General features: G+C 41.1%; 1 protein-coding gene across 1 annotated transcript; it reads right to left on the minus strand.

Moving 5' to 3' along the window:
- Nucleotides 1–1,750: 1,750 nt before the first annotated feature.
- On the minus strand, nucleotides 1,751–25,625 carry SNX30 (sorting nexin family member 30; the record flags this gene model as incomplete). Its single annotated transcript, XM_010193997.1, has 8 exons — nucleotides 1,751–2,171; nucleotides 3,916–4,068; nucleotides 7,817–7,903; nucleotides 13,352–13,551; nucleotides 14,208–14,403; nucleotides 16,542–16,700; nucleotides 20,271–20,381; nucleotides 25,437–25,625. Coding segments are annotated over 8 exons (1,155 nt in total), but the record flags the coding sequence as incomplete, so codon positions are not given.

Below are 25,625 nucleotides of genomic sequence, written 5' to 3' on the forward strand. Positions count from 1 at the left end.
CTACTCATCTTTCACTTTTTTTTTTAATAGAGTGAGGGGAAGACTGTCTAAATATTAGTTCAAATTACATTTTGCTTGATTCCCAGTGATCTTGCAGAGCCAGCTACAAAATTTCATTTACCAAACAGGAACGAGCTCAAAAGAGTGCATTGATCTCTGCTTGTGGGAAATTGGGAAGACTGTAACTCTGAAAGTCAAGCTGTTAAACAGTATGTGAGTGCTTATTTCAGAAGGGAAAGATTGAGGGAAATGCTTGGTTGCTGCTTCAAAATGATCCCCTTAAGCACCTCCCTCACACAGGGAGAGTAGTTTTTTGTTCTCGATCTAACAGTAACTAAAACAGAGTTCTTGTTTACACCAAGTAAGTGCATATTGACAAACTGTGAGCTTAAACCAAAAAGCATAGTTTGTTTAGTGACACAGAGTTGTTACTGGAGGCTGTGTCAAAAAGAAAGACCTCTTAAACTTGACTATTACACACAGAGAGCATCATCTCATTAGCCTGGTAGCTACCACATTGCTGCAATAACTCATCTTGATATTTGCTATAAAGCCACCAAACTGAGTAGGGGGGCTTCAGGCATACTTGGTGTTTATGAAGGGATAAAGTCCAAACCAGACTAGTACCTGGTAGGTGGTCACAGGATTACTGCTCAGATTCTTCACAAGAATGCTGCCAGAGATTAACTCATCACTCAAGTTTAGCAGTAAGGACTCAGTTATTTAACCCCAGATCCCAATATTGCCCTGATATTAGCTCCAGACTCCCTCACTTGGGATGGCAAAAAAAGTTTATCCTCATGCTGTTAAACCAAGACTCTGGGAATCACAGCAGCAATCCTAAGGCCATTAACACCAAGTGGGCATTTACTTGAGGTTGGACTGCAAGAGAAAGGGAAAAATGGGACTTGCAGAAGCAGTTACATTTCTAAAGGCCAATAAAAACTACTAAGAAAATAGATTTGTACCAAAGGTAGTCTTGAAAGACTTGCCACATGGTTCAGTAGAGACAGGTTTGAAAACTGTACGTACCTAATAGGGTACCCATCTACCCCTACCAACCTGTTTAAGGCAAGTTTCACACACAATAACACTTGATGTAAGCAAGCATTTGACACTTTTTGGCTTTTGGCTGCTGTAAAAAAAAAACAAACAATGAACCATGGGGAGAGAAAGGAGAGTTCTACCTTTGTTACAGCAGGTACCTTAAGTGACCAGGTTCAAAGTGGCTCTAGTTCAGAAAAAACATGTTTAAAGCATGGACCAAGAGATTTCTACCATGCAACTTCCAGAGCTAGCTTCAGGAAAAATACACCAGACTCATACTTGCTTCCACCATTTCCATAAGCCTTGAAAGGCTGCTGTTCAACTCACTCCAGCAGCTAAGCTAATTTTGATCCCCAAGTCAGTCACAAGTACATTTCAGCCAACTGACATTACTTCATAATCACCAAGGTAAACAAAGACACTCAGTATGAACTAACAGCATGCCACACTCACAAAAACCACAGTTCATGCTAGTATCACAGGCTATCTGCAGGTGGTGGTGGTATGTTCTGTCTAGGACCAGGCCAACTCCCACACAGAAAAGTCTCCAGAAACCATTTTATCCAGAGGGAGCATATGGATGGTAGCAAAACAAAATATTCATCTCCAGACTTTCCCTGTCCATCAAAAAAAGGGGTAAGGATTGGTTAGAGGGTATTGTATCGTAGGAATAATTTTTTTTTTTAGCAAACAAAACAGAATGGTAATAAAGATGTCATTTGGCACCTTGCAGTAGAGTTTTATTTACATCTTTTTAGTGTTCCACTCATTAGTTCCTTCCAGACTAGAGGTAAGTTTTATCAATATCCCCGTGCACTTCCACTATCAACCCCCAATCACTCCATAGGATAAAGAAGGAACCATTCAAGATAACTCAAAAAGATGAAATATACCCCAGTTTAAACACAAAGTGAGAAAAAAACTCAAATAGTTTTCAGAGTGTCTGTTCCAGCCCGAGTGCAGCTGGCATTTCAGTTAACTTGACTAAAGGAGTCCTTCAAACAGTTCCAGTATGTCTAGTGGTACTGAGCACAGAAGTGCTAGACTGTCCATGAAGATACTTCTTATTTGGCCTCTGGCTTGTCTTGCAATAGTGGTATAATTGACTCCCACGCCGTAAGGCACTGAAAAAAAAAACAGAAGATTTAAAACATGGATTGTACATCAGTTCCTGTAATTTTGACCAACCATTCCAGAAGAGCACAATGCTAGTTCAAGAAAGACTACCTGGGTCTTTATAGATTATCAATGAAAGAAGGGAAAAAAAACCCAGACTCTCAAACAGCAAGAAAGTGCTCAGAAGGAGTAGCTGCAGTTTCCAAGGAAAATAAATTAAAGCTTTCCAAAGCCATCAGCTGGCCCAAGCCATTTAAAAATCAGAGCACCCAAGATTTCCAAATATTAGGCTAAATTTTTCTAAACTGAAAGATTGTGGCTTTCAGGTAGGCAGACAAACTGTCTCTAGGAGAAACTGGCATTTTTTGGTGTGACTGTGGGAGAAGACTGATTTGGACAGAATGGCAGCTACTACAGACTACATCCAGCAAACTTATGTGAAAAACTCACACTTAGGGAGGGTAGTTCAGAGAGACAGTGTAGTCCAGTACATCTTTTGGACTTGACTCTGCTGCAAGACAAACTGTTAGTGCCTGGCATAGTAAAATAAAACTGGAGTCTAGCTTCTGGTTTATTAGAAAGTCACTTCAGACTTTGGAGTAATTTCCTCAGAAATGTATACTTACTCCAGTCTTTGTGCTGTGTATCATTACTGTATTTCAGCCATGTACAGCCCAGAAGTCAAACTGGACAAATGCAGAGCATGGAATATATATTATCGAACACTGGGAATGGGCAAACTCATCATCAGCTCTTACATTCACAAGTCACTGTTGTCAAGCGTCTTCCTTCTAATCTTGCTGATTGTATTGCAGGTTAGAGTATTTCTAGTTGTGTATCCTGAAGCAATTAGATTCTTTCCTACCAAAAAGCTTCCTTGCTGCAGCTAAGAGCAAAACTAAGATGTACAGATTTAGCTGTTGATTGCAAGGGTATCTCTGCTGGATGTTCAGCAGAGACTTTAATACCCACCTCCACAGCACAGGAAAGTAGAAAAGGAAAAAAGCAGTAGGCAAGAAGATGACGTACATCACCACGCAGAAGCCTAGTAGTCTTCAATATACCAACCACTGCAGTGGGCAGCACTGTTCTAGCATGAAGGACAACTAGACTGTCAGCATATGCAATCAAATGTCAAGGCCCTTTCACTTAAAACCCCCTCCCCACAAAAAACCCAAAACATCTGATACTGAATTTCAGGTACACATGCACCAACTGAAAAACGGCAGAGGCACCCGACCAGGTATATCCAGTACTAGCATACAGGAGACAGAGCTATGCACTAGAGGACAGAGATTAGAATAATTTAAGCATATCAGGTGTAATCCATGTATGGATCCATGGATGTATGTTAACCCATGTAGTTTGGTTCATAAAAGACATAATCAAGAGATTTTATTCTGGTAGTATTACTAGAACATGCAATTTTGGTCTTTTTCATCACCACTACTACTGCTCAGTAACTTGTTCAATTCAAGAATGCAAGACAGACAAGCATCCAGGATGAAATGTTGTTACGAGACTGTCTTGCAAGACTGCTAGTCTCATGCAGATCACTTGCACATGACCAGCAACTCAATAGATCACACTAAGCTTCTGACAAAGAGCAGCTTCCACAGCACTAGAAATTCAATTTAGATGTCCAAGATTCTTTTCTTCAAAACAGCGTGAAGACTTCCTGAAGAACTGTCACTACCTCAGAGAAAAATTAACTACTCTTATTCCTGCCAATGCGCCAGCAGTGCCACATACCTTCTCGTAGTACTGGATGTTTTTATCTGCCATACCCATCAGTAGGTGCCTGAAGTCTTGTCTTTTGTTGTTCTGCCATCTCTCCATATCTGCTTTCAGGTCAGCATTGAAACACTCTACTCGGTCTTGGCATTTCTCAACATCTGTGGGTACCTGCAGCAAAAGAAATGAAGATTGAAACTGCCACTGAGAGTGCTAGACTGTGGAATTAGCTCAAACCTCACTGAGCAAAGCTACAGAGAAAAGGGTAAGTTAACAGTCCAGTAGGTACTCCAAATAAATTCAGTAATGGCTGCAGGGAGAAGAGTCCCAATTCTGTAATTAGTGAGGAAACAAGATTGCTCAATTTGTTGTCTGCTGCTTGAAGTGGTGGGCAGTTGTGCTTGTCCATCTCCATACCAGATATGGAGGCAGACTGAGAAAGAGCTTGCTAGAGGCACATGAAGAGGAAAGCCCTTTGGTGTAAGAGCTGGGTGCCTATGCTCAGTTCCTAGTTCTTAAACTGAGGAGCTTGACTACAGCTCCAGAGCAACCTCTCATCCTTCCCATTTACAGTTGCGCTAGGCATTTCCTGATTTACACCAGTGTATATGAAACAAACATTTGTGTTTATCCAAAAAGCCACATACGAGACCTCAGTCTTTTCTTGTGACTGTAGCCTCTAGTTTCTAGCTTACACTTATAACCTTATGGGCTGCCTGAAAAATAAGTGTAAAGCACTGACAATCATCACTGTAGATTGGCTCATGGGCCTCTGGACTCAACTCTGGACACATAATCACACATAAGCAATGTGAAAAATCTTGAAGGACAGCCTATTGCAAGCCTAGGTAGAGATTTAAATGGATTACAACAGTAGATGCATGTTAGGCCAAAGAAGTTGGCGTACTTTGTTTATGTTTTAACTAACATCATATATACCACCAGAAAAGTACAGGAATAATTTATCCATGCTTCTTAAAGCAGGAAAGCCATAAACCCCTTTCTCTCCCTTCTTGTGCTGCATGGTAGACTCAGACAGGAAGCCTGTAAGGACATGTAGACTAAAAGCCTATGACCTCAGAAAAGGAACCCCTGAGCTCAAGCACCAGTGTGAGAAGTGAACCCTGCTCTGGGAGCTCTGACTCACACAAAGGCAAAAGGCAGAATGAAGAACATTTGCAGAAGTTTGTAGTGGCTTCTCTCATACTTGATACTTTTCAGAAAATTTCCTTTTTCTTTGAGGGGCACAAGGGAAGGAAGAAGATGAACAGACTACAGAAGAAGATTTTCATGGGTAACAATATAGGAAGTTAGGTGTGCTACTACCTTGTAGTTTGGCAAGGTATGTGGTTTAGGCAGAAACAAATCCACTCTGGTTCTTCTCCAGGATGTGGATTAGGGCTGATCCCTGAAATATGCCATTGACCAATACTCAAGTAAGTATCTTGTCTGTTCTCCAATAAAGCTGTTCAAGACACAGGAAGGACCTCCTTCACATTCACAGGATTTGAGTACCCCTTTATTTACCCAACTGGATTTACATGACAGGCAGCTTGGGGCTCTCTGAGCTGTATACTTCTGGCTACAGCATCTACTCCGCTGCAACTCCAGACATGAAGTTCTCGTATAGGCTTCAGACAAGAGCTATCAAGCCAGTGGCTGGGAGGGTTAGAAGATGGTCTCTCAATGCAAGTATGTCTTGCATCATATTTATAAGTACTCTGCTATCTTAACGGGAAAGGCTAGGCTATCAAGAGAGAGTCATGAAGTCTGGAAGCAAAACCACGTAAGATTTCCCAGTCCAACTAAGTTAGTTTCTAAGCACTCACCAGCTTCCTGCTGCTTCTGCCAGGATCTGAAACCACAATGAAGCTATTAAAAAAAAAAAATCATCTGTTTTGTCTCACAGCCAGCTCTCCTGCAGGCCAGGCTGAGAGGGCTGTATGAGTTTAGAGCTACAGAGACAACCCAGTGGTCAGCAAATGGGTCACTTATACTCTAATTAAGGAACAGCAGCAATGAACTCCAGCTAAGTCTCCACAGGCATCATGAAAGTGTGTGCACATGCACGGGTCCTGTTCAGAAGTAAAAATACCTTTCCTTCCAAAACTGTAGCCAGAACAGGAGCTGCAGCTCAACAGCTGAAACAAAATTTTAAGTTTATTAACAGTTTTAAAGCACTTTATATCTGGTGCAAGGTTAATGAAAAGAGAGGGTATAGGTCTCACATGAAATTTGGACATAAGTTGAAACATCAGTGCTGATGCCTTTATATGTGTTTTTGCCACATAATATTAGCTAGCAACTAGGAACTGAGAAGAAAGGACTTTGGGGGAAGTTGCTACTTTCTTACTGATGGCTCCTCTCAGCTACTTGAATAGCTCAGAAAAACCCAAACGAAGTGATAACTGGCTCAAACTCTGGAAGGGCCCATCACTATTTTAGTAAATCAATTTAAACTGAGAGATGCATGTACAGGCAAGAACTGTGCATAAAACTGCATATTCAGGAGTCTGGTTATATCATTACATGATACAAAGCTCAGCACCTACATCTTCACATGACTCCTAAAGACACCAGTGTCTCAGTATGCCTCACATACAGGATTCAGCATAGTGAAGTGCAGATGGCATCGCTTGCAGCGTAAGCACCTCCACTTTTTTAAAACACTCCTCTATAGCATCATTACCAAGTAACAAATGGTTCTGAAGCACAGCATTTATTAGGCAACTAATAACTGTATATGATATTTCTACCTTCCTAGATAGGTCTTCATTTTGTGATACAACAGTAAGTCTTCTTTCAAGGTTTTTGCTTGTCTTGTTGTTTTGAATATATTTTCTGCCAAATCAGCTAAACATGCTGAAAGGAATACAAACACTGCTCACTGCATAATCCAGCTCATGACTGTCTGTCTGAATCTGGTTTTCAGAAAGTCATAGCCAGGAGACCTTACTGAATGTAGGATGTGCTGCTAACTACAGCTCTGAGTAACCAGCTCTTACAGACAAGGACATTCCCTCCACATCAAAAGGATCTGCAAACCACAAGCTAGGATTTTATAAATATGCAAGGACTCCTACTGTTTTTATTGTTTACAAGATGAAGTTGAACAAAAGACAACAAACAACAAAAGACTGTGTATAGTCCACAACAGACACAAGACCAGAAAAATACCAGTTTGCATTTCTATGCTATGTTCTCTTCAGCTCCTTCAATTAAAGACATTGCGAGCCTCCTGTAAGATTATTTTAGTCCTAATGTTGGAAAGTCAACTATTAGTTCAAAACACAAAGATGAAGGGGAACCAAAGAAAACCCAAGCAGAGGAAGGGAGCAAAACCTTTTGCTGTTGCTGGTTAAAGCCGCAGTGATTCAAGACAGGGCCCTAGGCCATTGCTTCATGCAGAAAGCAGGTGGCAGCATAACCACACCAGTTCACAGCCTTGTTCTGCATGAAGCCCAGCCAAAACCTGCCATCCACTGATACTTGCTGTGTTTGCTCAGCATCACACGGGAAGACCTCCTAGCATGGATTCTTTCACAGTCACAACAGGTGTCCTACAACACAGTTCAGGAGTACCTGGGCCAGGACCTTAACTCAGCTAGCTGATGCACTGCTAAAGCACCATTTCTACCACTGCTTCAGTACCTGTCACTAAACACCAACTGATTGCTGGCAGGTCAGCTCCATCCTGGTCCAAATGATGGGAGATCAACAGTACAGAATTTGCTAGACAGGTTATGTATATTCATACCTAGGCCTTTATTTCACACCACTTTGCCAACAACAAACTTCTGTTCTGCCAGAAATTGCTTATACTACAAAGAAGCCACACAAAGCAAGTTCTGTTTCTCCATGCTTCTCTGGAAGTAACATAAGTGCAAGCTGTTTTTGTAAAGTAGTTTTAAGTGCTAACCTTTGGACGATCTTCTTTTTTCAAGGCTACTGCTTCCAGTTTTGCTTCATACTCTGCTTGAACTTGGTCTCTTTTCTTCAACACATTCTATGGGCAAGAGAAAAGACAGATGTGAGAGGGATCCTCTTGTTCCTTCTCTCCCCAGACTGCAAGAAACTGCAAAGTGATACAGCTTAAGTGCTAATTCAGTCCAAAGTCATACTTTCAGATTTAGTCCTATTTTACAGTATTTAGGAAGCAGCTATTAAAAACAAAGAGCACTTGCTCTCCAGCAGCTGGCAGCGTCAGATAAAATTCAACTTTTGGACAATCTGAAAGTATGCAAGAGAGAAACTGTCATGTAACCAGGAATATAGCCCTAAGTAAATTCAATTCATAAGTAGACCTATAATTAGCATGAAAATTATACAAACAAAAGCAGCAAAGCTGTCAAGGACTAATGCAAAGCTTTTGCTATCCTCAAGCAGCAGACAAATGACAGCATGGGCTAAGAGAAAGGACGGCCACCACAGAAGGTAATACACTCTTTTCATTTGCAAAGTCTCCTCAAAGTCCTTGATAGCAACTTGTTAGAACAAAAGTAAGCTTTGCTTTTAGGTCAGTTTGGGGATTTTGGCTCCTGGTTTAATTAAAGAATTAAAAATACAAAAAGCACAATTTACCTCAAAAGTGTTGAAGTACTTGTGAGTTTCACAAGCAGTGAACATTTTACTAACAAAAGTATTCTCAAAATACAGAGCAAAAGACGCTACCCTTATCTTGTACTACATTCACAAGTCAAGATCTCCACTAGTTATACTAGCCTTGCAACTTAGAAACAACCACAGAAACTAGTCTTTTGAAAAATATACCACTAGAAAATAAGCAGTTCTTTGTCTGCAAGTGGGGGCAACTCACTTCTTTGTTTCAGACAAGAAACCAAACAACTGTTTCAAACAAGGCTAGTAAAGCAGGACAAGTCATGTACACTGCTGACTACAAAAATACCTGTTTAAGAGTAATTCTCAGAGCAATAAGAGCCAGTTTAGTCAAGGTCTGTTTCCTAATTAGAGATGTACACTAATTAAAGATGTACAAACTCTGTAACTACTAATCATCCTCTTCCCCTACTTCCCTCTTAAGCCAAGGGAAGACCACCAGTGCAGTAGCTCTAGAGTAGACAGGAGACATTGCAATTTATATTCTTAAAAACCTCCATCCATGATAAGTGGGAATCACAGAATATTAGGAGTTAGAAGGGACCTCAAAAGATCATCCAGTCCAAGCCCCCTGCCAGAGCAGGATCACCTAGACCAGGTCACACAGGAACACTTCCAGGCGGGTTTTGAATGTCTCCAGAGAAGGAGACTCCACAACCTCTCTGGGCAGCCTGTTCAGTGCTCCATAACCCTCACAGCAGAAAAGTTTTTCCTCATGTTCACATGGATCCTCCTATGCTCCAGCTTGCTCCCATTGCCCCTTGTCCTATCATTGGACATCACAGAGAAGAGCCTGGCTCCTTCCTCCTGACACTTGCCCTTTACAAATTAATAAATATGAATGAGGTCACCCCTCAGTCTCCTCTTCTCCAAGCTAAAGAGACTCAGCTCCCTCAGCTGCTCCTTGTAAGGGAGATGCTCCACTCCCTCAATCAGCTTTGTGGCTCTGCACTGGACTTTTTCAAGCAAAGATGGGAATGATATCCCAATCCATGGAGTTTCTATTTCTTCAGGCAAAAAAAAAAAGAGGACAAAACTGTAAAATTCACCTTCAATAGCTTAACCCTCCCTTTTGTCTCCAAAGGGATGCAGGCAAGCATGCCATGGGTTGTGTTTGCTTGAAAACCACAACATTCCCATTCCTTTCAGAATCTAAGCAACTATGTGGAATAGCCCTTAAGTGATTGAGGTTACCAATGCAACAAAAGCCTGAGAGATTTAACAGGTATTTCTATTTTGTATTGCCTCTTGAACATGAATCAACTGAAATTCTCAGAAAACCATCTCAAGCAATTGCCTTCAGCCTTTAAGAGCCAGGAGTTAGTGCAGGAGGCTGTATCTGTACCAGGAGTAGGCAGTGACTAACAGACTAGAGTCCAAGCGCAGGTGTCTTATTTCTCCTTAAGCGCTCAAGTCCATCCACTGTGGACCATTAACAATATGCTTCTGAATACAGCTTTGAGCATCCATTAATGGCTGACCTGCAAGCAATGAGAAAAATATTGCCTTCCCTTTCACTTGTCCCTTAGTGAAAGGAAGTGTTTTCCCTAGCACCTCCAGGCAATCTCTTCTCAGCTGTAGATCAACACATTAATGCTTCAGCAGCTCCCTTGAAAAGCTCTGTATGAAGCAGCCCCAGACTTACACACCCCATGCAATACTTTCACTAGTGAAGGCCTCACTTAAGAGACAAAAAATTTAAAATTTTTTTTTTTTTTAAGAAGGAACCAACACCAGACAGAAAAAGCTCACACCACATTTCAAGTTATCTGGGGACAGATCTAAACCACTGGTGCCTGTACAAGCAAGACTTAGCTTGCTTTCAGTGAGGCAGATCCTTCTCCATTTTGCATTTGGTTGAAACACATCATCTTGGCCCATCCTATGCCATTTGCATACTACATTGCTTCTTACTACAACCAGACCTCACAAAGGGATCCTTCTTACTGCATGACTTTAGAGAGGCAGTTAGCTATTCATGCGGTGCTTACTTTAAACATGCATTTAAAGTAATGTCTAAGCACACAGCTGGGAACTGCATCATCTGATAAGACCTTCTGGCAGCGTTAAGCATACAGAGTTCATACAACACTTTAATATCTGCACTAAATTATGTAGAGCAGAGTTCATCCTCTGCACTCGCCTCCTTGGGGAACACCAGCACACCACAAAAAATGTGGTGTCGCACATTTGCTGAAAAGGGCCTCACTGCACCAGGATTCAAGACACTGTCTAGACATCCCATACATGGGACCACCACCACATGTTTTAATACAAGCCCACAATGCCAGTCGCTCCCCACTTCTACAAATCTTTCAAATGAACCCAGAGACAGGGCTTCCCTGGAGTCAGCCAGTATTTGTTTCAGCCAGAACTACTGGGCTTTGCCTCCATGTGTACAGTTCCCCCAGGCTGCTCCTCACAGGTCTGAGAGTGCTCCTGAAGACATTAAGGTGAACATTCATCTCCAAAACAGTGAAGATAAACCTCATAGTTCTTACTTCAAGGGAGATTCACCCAGCTAGAGATTGCTCTACAAATCAAGTTCCCATACCTATACCCGGGGTACAGTGTGCAACAGAGAAAGACAGAGTTGCAACAAACTCCTAGCACCTAAAGAATTACCTCCCATCAAGTACCCTGCCCAAAAGCCATGCTCTGAAAGATCATAACAGATTAATTTTGCAAGCAGGCCTCACTGCAGCTGGTGAATAGGACTGCACTGCTAGTGAAGACAACAGCCCTTTCAGCAGAAAGTCTCCTGCACTCTAAGAGAGTCTAATTCCTTTACAGTTACTTACTTGGTTTTACAGAGTCTGGGAAGAGTTCAGCAGCTGCTTAAGGCAGAAACAGCAACAGATTGGTATTTTCTAGTGTAAGAAAACCACACTTGGTACACCCTGAGAGGTTTCAGTTTTGGAATTTGGGAGGGAAAGAAAAAGGGAACAGTCTGCCTTGGCTATCAGTAGTTTTTATTCTTGATTTTCAGACATAGTAAAGCTAATGAGATGCCCAAGGTGGACACTAGGCAGCATAATAATTATTTGCTATTAACTGCTATTTCGCAAGTATGGTTTCTAGATCCAACTAGTTCCAAAGCACCAACACAATGAGTATGTTCAGTTCATTACCAAAAATAACCGACAGGAAAAGTGGCTTTTTAGTGCCCTAAAGGATTCAACTCAACAGTCTAAAAACTAAGCTAAAGAGCAAGAGTTTCTTCAGCTGAAGAGGTACTTCAGGTAGTTAAACACCACTTACCAGGGAGAGCAGCATTAAAGTTGGCTTACAGAATGCACTTAGTGTCTTTGCCATCATCTGACAAGCCCTCTTAGAACAGGGCTGTTTCCAAGCTGACAGGTAGTCTAAGCTGCAGGTCTTTAATGCCACTCTCCCTAAGTGCTAAGTGGTGTTTAACTGCCTGAAGTACTTCTTAAGCCGAAGAAACTCTTGCTTTTTAGCTTAAAAAAAAACCAAACCAAACAAAAACTTTCCCCCCCTCCATATTTGTGAAAAGCACCTTTCACAACTCAGCTTGCCACTTCATGTGCCTTCTCCAGCAGGCTGTGGCATTTGTAGCATCAAAAGCCAGACATCCTGGACTAAAAGCTTTAACCACCAGCCTCGTGCTTGGTTTAAGTACACATACACTCCCCCTTCCTACAGAATAAGGATGGGTCTGAACACCCTGAGTCAAGACTTTCCAGCTACAGCTCTGGGTGTTTCAGTAACACTTGGGTATTAATAGTCCTGTAAAGAAAATGTACCTCATTTATGGTGAAGTCAATTGATGATTATGAAAGCAAAGAGTATACTCAAGGACTTGGTGCAAAGCCTTCTGCAAGAATACTTCAGCCAGACAAGACAGGAGCTATACTCGTAGCCTTCTAAAGCTGGGAAAATAAATCTGCAAGTGTTTCAGCTCTCAGTTTGAAAAGTATAAAATGACTAAGATTAAGACGAAGGAGTACTATATTCAGACTGTAGGTTTATAACAGGCTATTAGATCTCTAAAGGAGTACATACCATAGCCTTATAGCTGTTGTTCCAAGGGGAAAATCCTCAGAAGGAATTTGTCTGTTAGTAATCTATACAGAGAGACCGCTAATATATACTGTACCATAGGCATGTGCTGAAAAGCTCTAACAGCCAAACTAAAGTCCTTGGTTTCAGTTTTCAGTGCAGTTAACTCAGTAATTCTTTTCTTCATGCAATGGGATTGACTACCAATGCTCCTTAAGAGAATAAAAACTGCATTGAACTAGCTTTTGTTCCTTCTGCACAAGCAGTAAGATATCAAATTCTTACCGAGACTGTCACAGAACAACATCCTTTAAGCATTTACTTGGTATGCAGAATTTAACAGAGCTTCGTAACAGACATATGCTGCCTAGGATATCCTCCCTATATCCCCATAGATGAGAGAGAAAGCTGTGTCTGTAATTTGGACATGTGGTTCTCAAAGAAGCCACCCAACCCTGCTACATTCAAGTGACAGAAGCTGCTAATGCTACCTTTTCTACAGGGCCACAGGATGTCTCCTATAGAGTATCACCTGTCACTCTGATGCAGGAGCAACTCTTCAACAGTTTGTGTGTACCCTAGTGTTAATGACCTTAGCTTGACTGAATAGCAGAGCAGATAGAAGCTACCCACGCAATACCCTACTAAACATACCTAGTTGTGTTTCAATTATGAAAACATCTTCCTACTTAATGTATTATTTAATTCCCTACTTTTCCCTCCACCAACACTTCTTTCAGTTAGAAAGAATAAACTTGCTGATATATCATTCCATGCAAACAATGATGCTGTTTTCTGCCACAGGGGTTTCTACCTTCATCGACTCTGAGTACAATATATATTCCCTAAGCACAGGCAGGAAGTCTTCTGTCATGTCTTCACTGAGTTCTTCAAGAGCTGTGCAGCAGTTCCCAATACAGGCAGACACCCCTTCCAGTGGCTCCGACAGCTCAACCTCCAGCCCTCCCCAGGTTGAATAAACAGGTCCATATTCTCGTAGTTCCACCAAGTATTCTGCAAGAGAAAGATGGAAAAGTAGATTAACAGAGTAGACTAAAAAGCAAGGCACAAGGATCTACAAACACTCACATCAAACAGAAGAAACTATGCACCAAGCTTGGCAAACATTAACTCCCTCACAAGTCAAGTCTTGTCTTGCACTAGCATCTTGGCAGAGCTCTATGGCTGCACAGGTTACAGGTCCAAGATGCCTCCTGCTTAACTGACCATTCCTACAAGCTTCCAATACAGAAACACTTGCATCTGTGCAGCAGCCAATGTATTTTTTTTTAAATGTGTGTAAAACTTGGTTCTCCTAAGACAGATCTGTAAAGGTTATCTTCATCTAGGAATTCTGTCTACTACTCCAGATGAACTCTACAGGTTTTACCCCTCTCCCAAAAGCCTTTCCAAAAATAACTCTAATAAGAAAGATTGGTATAACAACAAAAGCAACTTTGAGTAATACTTGGAGAGTCGAGCTAAGACAAGATAACTGCTTTAGGCTTCGGACCTGTTTTAAATCTGCAAGAGGCAAGAGATTTTGCTCTTTGTGTGGCTTACTACAGAGCAGAATCATTGACACAAGTTGACTTGGTCCTGCCATCAACCAGAACAAGATACAGAACACTAAGACTGAAGTATTATGATAGAGCACCTTGTGTCCTTACCTAACTGTTCCTTGATAATCCGCTGTGCTATTCTGTCAATGGTACCAAGCTTTAGAGAGAACGTGTCTAGATACTCCCCAATGGCTGCAAACTCTAGTGGTCGACTTCTTAATTTGTAGCCTCCTGTGACGTATTTGACAGACTCCCCCATCTTTGACAGCAATGCCATTCCTTGCTTTTTGTAGGCACTAAGATCCTAGGAAGTTTAAAAAACAAAAGCACACAAAAAAACCCCAAACCACAACATTTAGAAATATTTCACTTGCATGTTGGAAGATTCATGCAGTGAAGGGTACTTTCCAGTCACGATCAAATCTTGTGAAGGTAAGAGATTACATGTAAGCCTTGGACAAAACCTTTGTACAAGTTGTGCAGCTGAGCACAGTTTCAAGACAGCCTCTAGATGGAGATAAGCTATCCAGGAAAACAGTATGAAATACATTATAAATGAGTAAGTAGTCTACCTATGCACACGGCCAGACTTTCCCATGTTCCTGCACTCTCACCAGGGAGGCAGTGATATTAACAGTTCTGTTTCCACCAATACCATTCATGTCATTCATCCACATATACTTTTAAGCCATAACTCACAATACCAGTATTATGCAAACACAACAGCTGGCTTTGATGACCTAGTACAGAGCTACATATTGCATGCCTATTTGGTCAGCAGCTTCTTCATACCAGAAGAACTATTGCCCACCTACAATCTTCAGGGGGCCACACCTTTACAGTGCATTAGAAAACTAGTTTTAGTTAGCCAAAACGCCGTCCATTTTACATTTTAGTCCTTCCAGCAGGGGTCACTATTGAACATATCAAAACACAAGAGCTATAATGAGGTTATCCTATGCAGCCTGAAGAAGACATGTTTGCCAATTAAGTAGACCTGTAGAGGTCAAGAATCAAGACATGGTATTATAGACTAGACTAAGAGCTTAAATCTTCTTTAAAAAAAACAATAACAAACAGGCATTTCAAAACATATATGTAAGTACTTGGAAAGAATACCATACTACAAGTCAACTATAAGTTTGATTAAGAGAATCTGACATCTTAGCAGCTACTATAATTTTGAATTCAGTTTGCATTTAAATGGAGTGGTCCTAAGCACTGCAAGCAGGCATCAGAAAAGGACCCTTTTCAAAGGTTCAAAATTATTCACTCGCTCTCTCAAGCATTCTGGTGTGTTACTGGTCCAAACAGGGAACCCAAAGAAAGGCCGGTTTCTCTTTTTCAACCAGGACATGGTATCATGACTTTCTGCAGTAGCTAAATTCTGAAGTCCTAGCACACTGAACTGACACCTCACTGCTGTAATACAGCAAGTTCCAACACTAGAGACAGCCAGGGGAACATGTGTCCTTTGCCCTCAGCCTCCCTAGATGCTCTGTGTTCTCAAGCCAAGCCTTGCCTGGGGCAAAAGATAAAGCCCTTACAGTTTTACCGGGATAGAAGAAAACAACTAAGCAGCTCAGAAAGTTGCATCATGCTTTGACATGTGAAAAAAGCAGAATAAAGCTATCTGATATTTAACTATGAAAGTGCAAAGCAAATTCCGCATTTCTGGCTTGTTTCAGCATTTGAGTTCACCACAGCGGGGAGATAAGAGGGAACTGGAGATTGAGTCTCACATTACCAGCAAGGAGAGCACGAGCCTGAAGTGTGTTCAAATTAAGTATCACATTTGAGTGAGCTAGCACAATGTGACATTGGAAAGACGTGCTTCTTACATCTCTTCTCACTTACCAGGTCAAAACGAAGCATGACCGTAGGTCCTCCTAGTCTTATTTAAAACGCAGTACAAAAGACAGTCAAAGAAAATTGCACTGCTGCTGGATGAGTCATGCAGAAGAAGAGCATGAAGTTGTTGACCAAGAACAAACAAGAATGAGGTCTTCATGCTTAGTTCTGAGCGCAACAAGTACAAGCAGTATAGAAGGCACAGACAGATTTGCAAGCTTTTGTGCAAGAGAGATCTCTCCTCCTCCCCCACTTCCCTCCTCTCCAGAAAAGGATTTTACAGTGTCTACGATTTTCTAAATTCTGAACGTCTCCTGCATCAGAGGAATATGTTATAGACACAGGCACACAAAACAAGCAGGTCTGGAGAATGGAATTTGTAAGTCTGCAGACCACCCCATCATTTAAGCAAAGGGAACCCACACTGTTGTCACACACAAAATTAATTCATACCCTCTGGTATTTTAGGGAAAGTTCTGTCCTGCAGATATAGTTTTATTAATGCCTTTCTACTTTCATTTCAAAATAGATGGCAAAGGTGCCTGTTCTGTTGTTCCTGTCGATGATCATATTTGAACGTTACTGGCTTACCTTGGCTGTGAGAAACACGTTGAAGTGCTCATTAAAAGAAAGCACTGGGTGATCAGTTATTCTCTTCAAGAATTTGTCTAATGCTTTTCTCCTTGTCTCTACAAACTCTTCAGAAAAGCGATCGACAACACCCTTTACCACAAATTTCTCAGGAAGAGGCTGTCAGAGACAAACAAAATGCAAAAGATTTAAAAGACCAAAAAACTTGCATCTGCTATTTGGAAACCTACAAAGCAATCAATCTCCCATCTTAATAGGAACTGAAATGCTATGTTTGCTAACAGGAACCATACATCAGATGGGATGCAAGCTCTGCTCTGAGTTACCCTTTAGCAGATCTGGCCTAATGCTAGCAGTTCTACTGAGTACCTTCAGCTGAGAGCCACACCAGTGAAGCCCAGACAACACTCACACTAAGCACTTCTAGTACAGCTGAGGGTGTTCCCCCCAGAGCTATCCATGTTCAAGCTCTAGCTCTAAAGGAGATGCCAGCAGAGCTACACACTATTCACCACAGCAACGTGCATACACACACCTCCGATGCTGAACCAAGGCTATTCACTCCATAGAAATTCAGAAAACGTAACAATTCTCAGTGTTTTTCTCCCCCTTCTGAAAAATTTATGGCTCTTCTGTAAAGGGCTGATAGTCATAATGACAGCACCACACTTAGCAAAGGCAGACAAGCAGGCTTGACACTGCAAGTGGTCAAGCAGCCCAGCCTGGAGCCTTTCTGAAGCACTTACACACTCGGTCATCCATCATAGCTGACATCGCCAAGTATGTTTCTGCAAGTGACAAAGGTCTGCCAACAAATCTACCCTTTCATCTTACTTCTATTTCTGCTCCACCAGTTCATCTCTGCAGTTCAGCCCAAGGCAGTCTCCAGACTGTGGTGTTCTGCAGTCCATCCTGTCACACTTAGACTAAAGACTACAAAGTACCACTTCCGATGGCAGGTAACTCTTTAAGCTTCAGTGTGGTTAGTCTCAGCTCTAACACTAGATCTGCTTTTGTTCTTTCCAAGCATCATGGACTAGGATTAATAGCAGTTTTTAAATTATGCTTTGCATTTTATTCTTGTGGAACAGTCTGCCCAGACACACAATCTACTTTTTCTGAGGCTAACAATGACAGACATTTTCATCCAATTCAGCAATCAGGATTCTCCTCTGCAAATGGTCTGTCACCTGAAATCTGTGACAAAAATAATTCAAGGAGAAAAAGTGCATGGATATGCTATTCCTACCTTACGTTAGCTGATGTGGGATGTACATGAAGACTGCACCTCCCAAAGAAACCAACCAGCATGAATTAGATGCAACACAGCTACTTTTTGACCACTATATTTAGTTCTTAAAATTTAAGACCTATATTCTTATGCTTAGCATTCAGATCAGATGTTCTAGTTAAACCAGTGTAAGGTACACTCTAAACAGAATTAAGAATAATGCTTAGTGCAGTAGTCTTCACAGATGAAGTAACTCTTCCCTTGCTTTAGCTGGGACTCCAGCAATTCACTACCTCAGCACCATCCACAGGAGAAAAAAAGACAAGCTGGAAGACTAGTTTAAAGACACCTAGTTCAACCAAACACATGCAGACTGACACTGAATAATCACTGAAGTTTGAGCATTTGAGATCCACAGAAGGCTGCACCTCTATTACAGAGACTTCTGTCATTTAACCTGGTTTTAGCCATAGCAGTAAGTTATATTCCTGCCCAAGCAGTCAGTATACACAGCTAACAACCAATATCCTGCTTTAACTGTGTGTTACTTATCTACCTTACAGTCTTCCAGCTTAATGGCCTACTTTTCCCTACTGTGACATGTGAGCAGAATTCACTGCAGTTAGAAATGGCTTCAAATATCCAAACATCACCATCTAAAGACAAGATGCTTGGTCACATTAAGCTTATCTTTCCAGTGTAGAGGCAGATGTAAGAGCATTTTACTGTTGTTTGAAATAATGGAATAGAGTAAGTCTCAGATAATTTTCTTTATAAGTAAAAATCTGTAACCAAAGAGATGTAAATTAATCCATATTCAGTTTAGTTTGGGCTCTTAAGTGTAGGCTATCATGACTTGCTGCACTGGCAAGACACATCATTTGTTGCAGGAAGATTCTAGGTAGAATCGCTATACCAAGATTAGGAAGACAATCCCCTTTAAATATTTTGTTAGGCAAAAAACTTCCAGGGATTGCAGAATCTCCAATTACAAATACAGATACTCTCAGATTGGCTTGAAAAATCTTTTCAGAATACACTTGAGTAACAGTGGACCAGAAACCACCTTTAGCTTCTATTCCCCATCTACTTCTAGACAATAAATACATAAAGCATTCAGCAATCTCCCTGTCACACCACTGCATGGAGGAGATTAATAGGAAATTCTGTAACTGCTAACTTGTGCACAGATGGATAAAAGAGGGCGGTGCATCCTTGTGCATCCAAATATTCTGGAAGAGAGGCACTCAAGAGATTGCCTTGCTCTGCAGCCAGTGTCATGTCAAGTATTAGAGCCACTTGTGGCAAATTGCTCTTCTATGAGCAATGAATTCCAGGTCACAGCAAAGCAGCTCAATTCCCTAGCTGTGACTCACCTTCTGCTACTAGACTATTATTTATTGCCTTCAGGCAGGACTGGCAGCCTGTTAGCACTCTCAGGACTCTGCAGAAGTTTAACCTTGATAGTTCTAGCTGTTCAGAGAACACAGAGGAAGACAAGAGGTTCTGGGCAGCTAACACATTAATCTTATGTCTCCACTCCTACCCCAGCAAGCCCACTCACTCTCTTCTCTCTACCCCTTAGTAAACACATTTGCTGCAAGTTAGAAGTGTCACATGATTTCATAAAGTATTTATCTTTAAGAGACTGAGCTATTACTCCACTTAGAGGCAAGTCCTAGAAAAAAATTAAGGATTTAAATACCTCCCTACCCTAGAAGAGCCTAACTGAATACTTCTCACATAGCCTAGTCCTTGCTGAGAGAGGGAGAGCAGAGCAATTTCCCCCTAATCCCAGGTGGGCAAGCTAAAGTATACTAGCAGTATTGCTGTTTCCCAACAATTCACCTTCTACTAGGCTTTTTTAATTCCTTTGTTCAAAAGAGCTGACAGTGGTGATCTCACAGGCTTCCTACTTTTTCACATAATCTACAGTATGATAAACAGACTGCTGAAGATCAGTAACAACCTCAATCACATAAGGTGGTCAGACTGCTAGCTTCAGTGGCAAAAAGGTATAATTAGCTAAACTTCAGCCTACTAATGGCATGCAATAGGTACTAAACCAGAGGATAAGATTTATAAGTCGGTGCAATTAAATGTTAGCATGAACAGTTTTAAAATACTCTTTAAAACCAGCTCAAAAGAACATCTTGAAAAGTGACTGAGACTAGAACTTCAAGGACCTGTGTGGCTTTTCATAAGCCTCAGATACTCAGAAATCTAGATGTAATAACCAATCAAACAAATGAAGGATATTCCATTTATGCCACAACAGATGTAGTCACCACACACACTACCCTACAGGAGTTCTGCCAAATCTCACTTCTCAGGTGTGACACCGAAGAAAAGTTTAAGCTTCATAATCAGTTGAGAATGTGAAGTTTTTACCACTGCACTAGAAGAGAATGAAGTACTGTATTTAAATCACCAAAATATCACCTTTGGAAGCCAGATACAGAACTTTCCTTAACAGCAGATTCTTGCTTACTACCTACAGGAATGAGATGCGTTGGCTGAGACTCTTCCAGCTTGTTTCTCAACCAGTCAAAGTCCTGGTACCGCCGGCGGATAGAATACTCTGGCAAATCAAACTCTGCTCGTGTGGTCTGGAAAAGAAGAACAAGATATATTTAGTGTGCACCAAAACCCCTCATGATTGGAGCCAGCATGAGAGAAAGATCCTCTGACCTTTCAAGAAGTGGGAAAAAGTCAGCAATAAGAAAAATTATTACTAGGAGCTGATGTGTTCTTAAGGATCTATTTGTGCTTCATTACATGGTCCACTCAGATAAAATTAATAGGAGAAGAATGTGGAGAGCAGAGTACTCTGCACCGTGTTAATCTCTTGACAGTCACAAGTTTGCAGGGAAGACTGTATGAAAATCTTCATTCAAAGGACAAGCAATTAAGAATCAAAAGCAAATATATTTAATGACTTGTTTATTCTATGAGGTGCATTAACTGCGGGTGAAAAAAATGTTTCATCACTGCCTGTATTCCAGAAGTGACAGGTTTATTACTTTCCTTCAAAGCTAAAAAATTAGAACATAAACCATTACTAGGTTTGTCAAAAGACTGTTTTTGTTGATTTCTAAGAGGAAAAAAGGAGTTTGTTGACATTAAGTTTGTGTGTGCCTGATCAGAGATATTCGTACAGTAAATTAAATCTTTAAAGTTTTCATTCTTTAGGGAAAGGAATTAAACTTGCCAGTACAAGCTGGAGACAGAAGGTAAGCCTGTAGAGAAACTGCTGGAAAAATGTTTTATCCAGTCCTCCAACAGCCCATAGCCTGGAAAGCAATTGCGAGGGGCAGCTTGCACAGCACATATTGCAGCTGTCTAAAAGCACTAATAAAACTGTCTCTGCTAAAGAGCCTGGTATTACAGTAGCCCTGACTGAAAGGTAGGTGGCCCTTATCCTTATGTTCCACTGAATTCACACAAATGTAGACAGCCTTTATCAGCCAGTAGCGCTGACCAGTGGCTGTAGGTAAAGTCTCTTATCTATTAGCGCTGAGACCCTTATTAACCAGTATTCTGCTAACAGTTAAGGAAAACTGTATAGGTCTATCTAATATAGAAGTAGGAAAGCAGAGTAAGTCCCAGTACACAACCTTTACATCAGTTACTGTTCATCCCTAGTAAACTGCTCCAGCTGCCTTCACACCACAAGCAGTTTGCAAAATTTTCCATCTGTCACGTTTTGTTCCACAGAGGGAGGCAGATGAAAATATGTAATAGTCATCAGCATTTCAGTGTTTGCTGTACAGGCTGTCAAATCTAAACAGCAAATAAGCTTTTCAAAGACTATTTGGACAGAACATAAGGGCACTTCAAGGTTTTAACAACACCTCACTAATGCTGAAAGAATTTGTATCTCAGATCAAACTGTTCATTAGTTTAGCACGAGTTATTTTTTCCACAACACAAAAGGGAAGAGGGTCTTGCCACTGCCCAGGGACAGCAAGTGAAATGTCTGTGGTTTTGACACAGTTTAATTCCTTCTGATTTCTCAGTAGGATCCATAAATCTCGCCTTGCAAGCACACATCTCTCCCAAAAGCAGCTGGGAAACTTATATGGCAGATCTCAACCTCCTAAAAATAATGGGCAAGACATTTCCAGGGATTTTTTGAAGACATGAGCACAGTTCCACTAAGTCAGCACTGCAGTATTCTGGGCTCAGTTTTACTTACCGGAAAGCAAGCAGGGTTACAGATACTACTACCTCTGTTGTTGGAATAGTTCTGACTTGAAGCAGTATTAAGGCAATCACCAAGTCTTGTTCTTGTGTAAGATTCTTGCCTTTCTTGAAAGGAGTTCACAGCCAAACCTAAAGCTAGTTTGTAATGATTATGTGAAATTATTTCCATACCCTAGTTCTAGTCTCTTACTCACTACACCTGGTTGTGGATTCCCCTCCATGTTACTATTTAAGTTTGGGACAAAATCTTCAGCTAGAAAAATGGGAATGGGGGGAAGAGAGCACCATTGGTGTTCTTTGGAGTTCACAGTTTCATTTGCCTCTAATAGTTTAGCCTGTTTGAAAAAGATCAAAGCCCTTACACCTGCTCCTCTATAGAGATCAAGCTGTTTCTTGTGCTCAGGTAATCTACCCACTGCAAGCACTGGAAGAAGGAGAAAGAATAAAAAGAAAACGAGACCTCTACTTCAATATTGACTGGTTTGAAAGCCTCTCCCTTCAAGCCTGGAGAGCAACTGCATGACTCTGAGGAATGCACACAGCAGTTCAGATCTCCATAGAAAAAGGCACAGAAGAAAGCCTTGTTGTCCTAGAAAGCACAGTAACAGTGAATTTAGAGGTACATTTACTTAGTTTCCCTCAGGAGAGATGACTACATAACTTAAGGGCAAGCTTTATTTTCTCTCTCCCTCCTCAGAAAGATCTGCTTGATAAGATACAGGAGCGCACATCAACCTATCTGAAGAGCATAAAGGTGTGCATCAAGAACACCTAAGACATTTCAGACATCACAATCAAGACTAAATAAGTTCCAACACAAGTTTCACCTACCTTTTTGTTTTTATTGGCCCTCTCACATAAGAAAACTGCTGTTAGCAAAAAAGTAGGGTGTGAAAAAGTCAAGAGAGTCAGATCTGAAACACTGTTCCCATTATTTTGGGGATTCCCATTACATTCTTTAAATATGCTCGTGCAGAAGACAGGCTAGGGAATGCTACCTGACTCTTACTAGGAAGCTGTGAAAGTCAGGGCACAAGCAGGACCAAGTAAACCAAGCTTTCTTCTCAGCTCTCTTGCAAGACATTGTTTTGGCCAAATGTTCTGGACCCTTCCTCAGCCACGACCACCTGTTGACAAAGGTATGAGTAGATGAGAAGTCCAGGGCATACTACAAGACTTCTCTTTTTTGCTGTTCTGAAGGAGGACTTCTCTAAAGAAGGAAGAAAAAGCACAGAACACAAAACTAAGACTGTGGTCAGGTTACACTCTTCCCTACAGTGGTGACCAGTCACAGCCACAAGCGCACATTACAGTAGTAGCAATTACATTCCCCTCTTCCACCTAGTGATGCTGCTTTTCACAGGAAGGTCTTCAGCATAACTCCTTCTAGGATCTATGATTACCCAAACCTTTGAGGTTCCAGTAGCCTTCCTCAGTGGAGAGAGAAGAAAAAGCAGTCATCCCTGCCTCCTCATCCACAGCAACCACAGACACCCTGTCAGCCCTTTACAGGTCTCAAACTCCTCTCATGCAAGGCTGCAAGGGGAAAAAGTATGGCCTTACACTGCTTCCAGGAGCAAGGTCTGCTGTAGAACTTTGACCTACAACCTGGAGGTGCAGGCATCACCATTCATCCTCATCACTACCAAGTGATTACTCCTGTGCAGATTTTTGCCATGTTTAGTTACTACTTTCAGCTACAATAGCTGATTGGGCAATTAGCTTGGCATCAAAGAGGCCTTGTTTGTATGGCAAGAATGAGTCAGACCATTAATACTGTTAGTCTTGCAAACAGTTTTTTTTTAAACAATGGTAGATAGGGCTAGAGGTTCTGACCCTAGAGGTCAGCCAGAAGTTTACAAAAATAAACCCAAAGAGGTGAGGCTTAAATGGTGATTAATAAAAATAAACTACACACAGTTTCACAATAGTATTGTAATGCTCTGATACAGATTTATGTGGTACAGTGAGATGCCAAATTAAACAAGACAGGTACATAGATATACAAAAACAGAGGTACAGGGTTAATTTTTTTTAAATTTAACAAAAAGGCCTTCTTGGGTCATACATCTGATCTAAATATGGTAAATACCTTGCCCATGATCCAGAATTCTGCTTTACAAAGGAAGGGAACCCTTGTATGGACACATGTTTCCAAGCAAAGGAACATTATTGGGTGAAACTGCGTAGTTATTTTGCCTTGACAGAATAACTGAGTCGTTAATTTAAGGGAGAAAAAACTTGAATTTTAGCCATTTACCTGTGGAAAGCTGTGTCTCATTTTGTGCTTCCTGTTCCTTCTGATCATGTAACAGCTGAAGTCTAAGTTGCTCCAACTAGAAAAGTTTCCTACAATACTACTTAGCGTTTTCTAGTAGTTAAGATACAGCATTTCTTGCAAGACATTTAGACACAACGAAGAATGACATGCCCACATTAAGTGTACAGTGAGAGGTAGCTACTATTTTAGAGAAACTGTATTTTCTCCTGTGCAGCTCAAAAGTGGAACTTTGAAGTAGACATTTTGAAAAATAATCTGTGGCCTGTTAAGGCTTCCTTATCCCAAATAAAAATATTCTCTCAGGTACCTAGCGCCATCTAAGTAGGACAGAGAGATGTTAATCTTTTTGGACAAGTGGATCTAGTACATTCCTAGTGACATCAATGAACACTTTTTCCTTAGGTAACTGCAAGTGCCCAAAGCAGATGTCATTACATCACGTAGGAACTGATGCTAAAGAGGATGAGCTACTTAACAGAAATCAACATTAGAGTTGCGAGTGCAGTAGACTTTTCAGATCGCTTTTATTAGTGTAGTTAGATGGCATTAATGATTGAACTACAAGACTTGCTGAAAAAAAAATCTAGCATATTTCTTTTAGCAGACAGTAGCATTCTTAGGCTGCTTAGTTTTAACAGCAGCTATAGAGCCTTCTGCACCAACAACTGCATGGAAGCTAGTCTACAGTTGAGGATCAAGATTATGATTTAGGTAAGTGGCTGACAGAGGAAGTGTGGTAAACACTTAAAGCAACAAGCTTAAAGCATTTCAGAAAAGCACAGACAGCAAAAGTGAGACGATTAACAGTGAATCAACAAGGCACATTTCCACTTCAGGGGAGGTAGCTCAAACCAAATGGGTGTCAGATTACTATATATGAACAAAGTTTCAAGTTAATGAGAGGAACTGGCCTTGCAGGTTCACAAACAATTCTATTTAAGAGTCAGAGAAAAATCTAGGCTGACACTTTTAAAGTTTTGCATAGTTTCATATACTGAAGTAGTAACAGTTCCACTAAGAGAAGTCACACCTTCAACACATTCACAAGGTACTGAAAGACAAAAGTGCTTGCTCTTAAGATAAGGAAATACAACTCAAGGCACAGATGTTCAGAACACGCCCTAAGAAAACCTACCCAAAGGAAAAAGTACTAGGAAAGGAAAATGCTGCTTTGTACCTTTGTTGTAACCCTGTATGTGATGTATGTCTCCATTGTGCACACGTGTTTTTTGGGATCATCGACAGTCACAAAGAGGTCTCTAGTTTCCCCATCTAAGTCATCATCCAGCTGCAGTCTGTTGAGAAGAGACGAGGAGGAGGCTGGGCTTGAAGTGTCCACAGGTGTGCCATTGGGTAGACTAAGATC

This window comes from Mesitornis unicolor, unplaced genomic scaffold (assembly GCF_000695765.1).
Source record: "Mesitornis unicolor isolate BGI_N332 unplaced genomic scaffold, ASM69576v1 scaffold24531, whole genome shotgun sequence".
NCBI classification, from domain to species: domain Eukaryota; kingdom Metazoa; phylum Chordata; class Aves; order Mesitornithiformes; family Mesitornithidae; genus Mesitornis; species Mesitornis unicolor.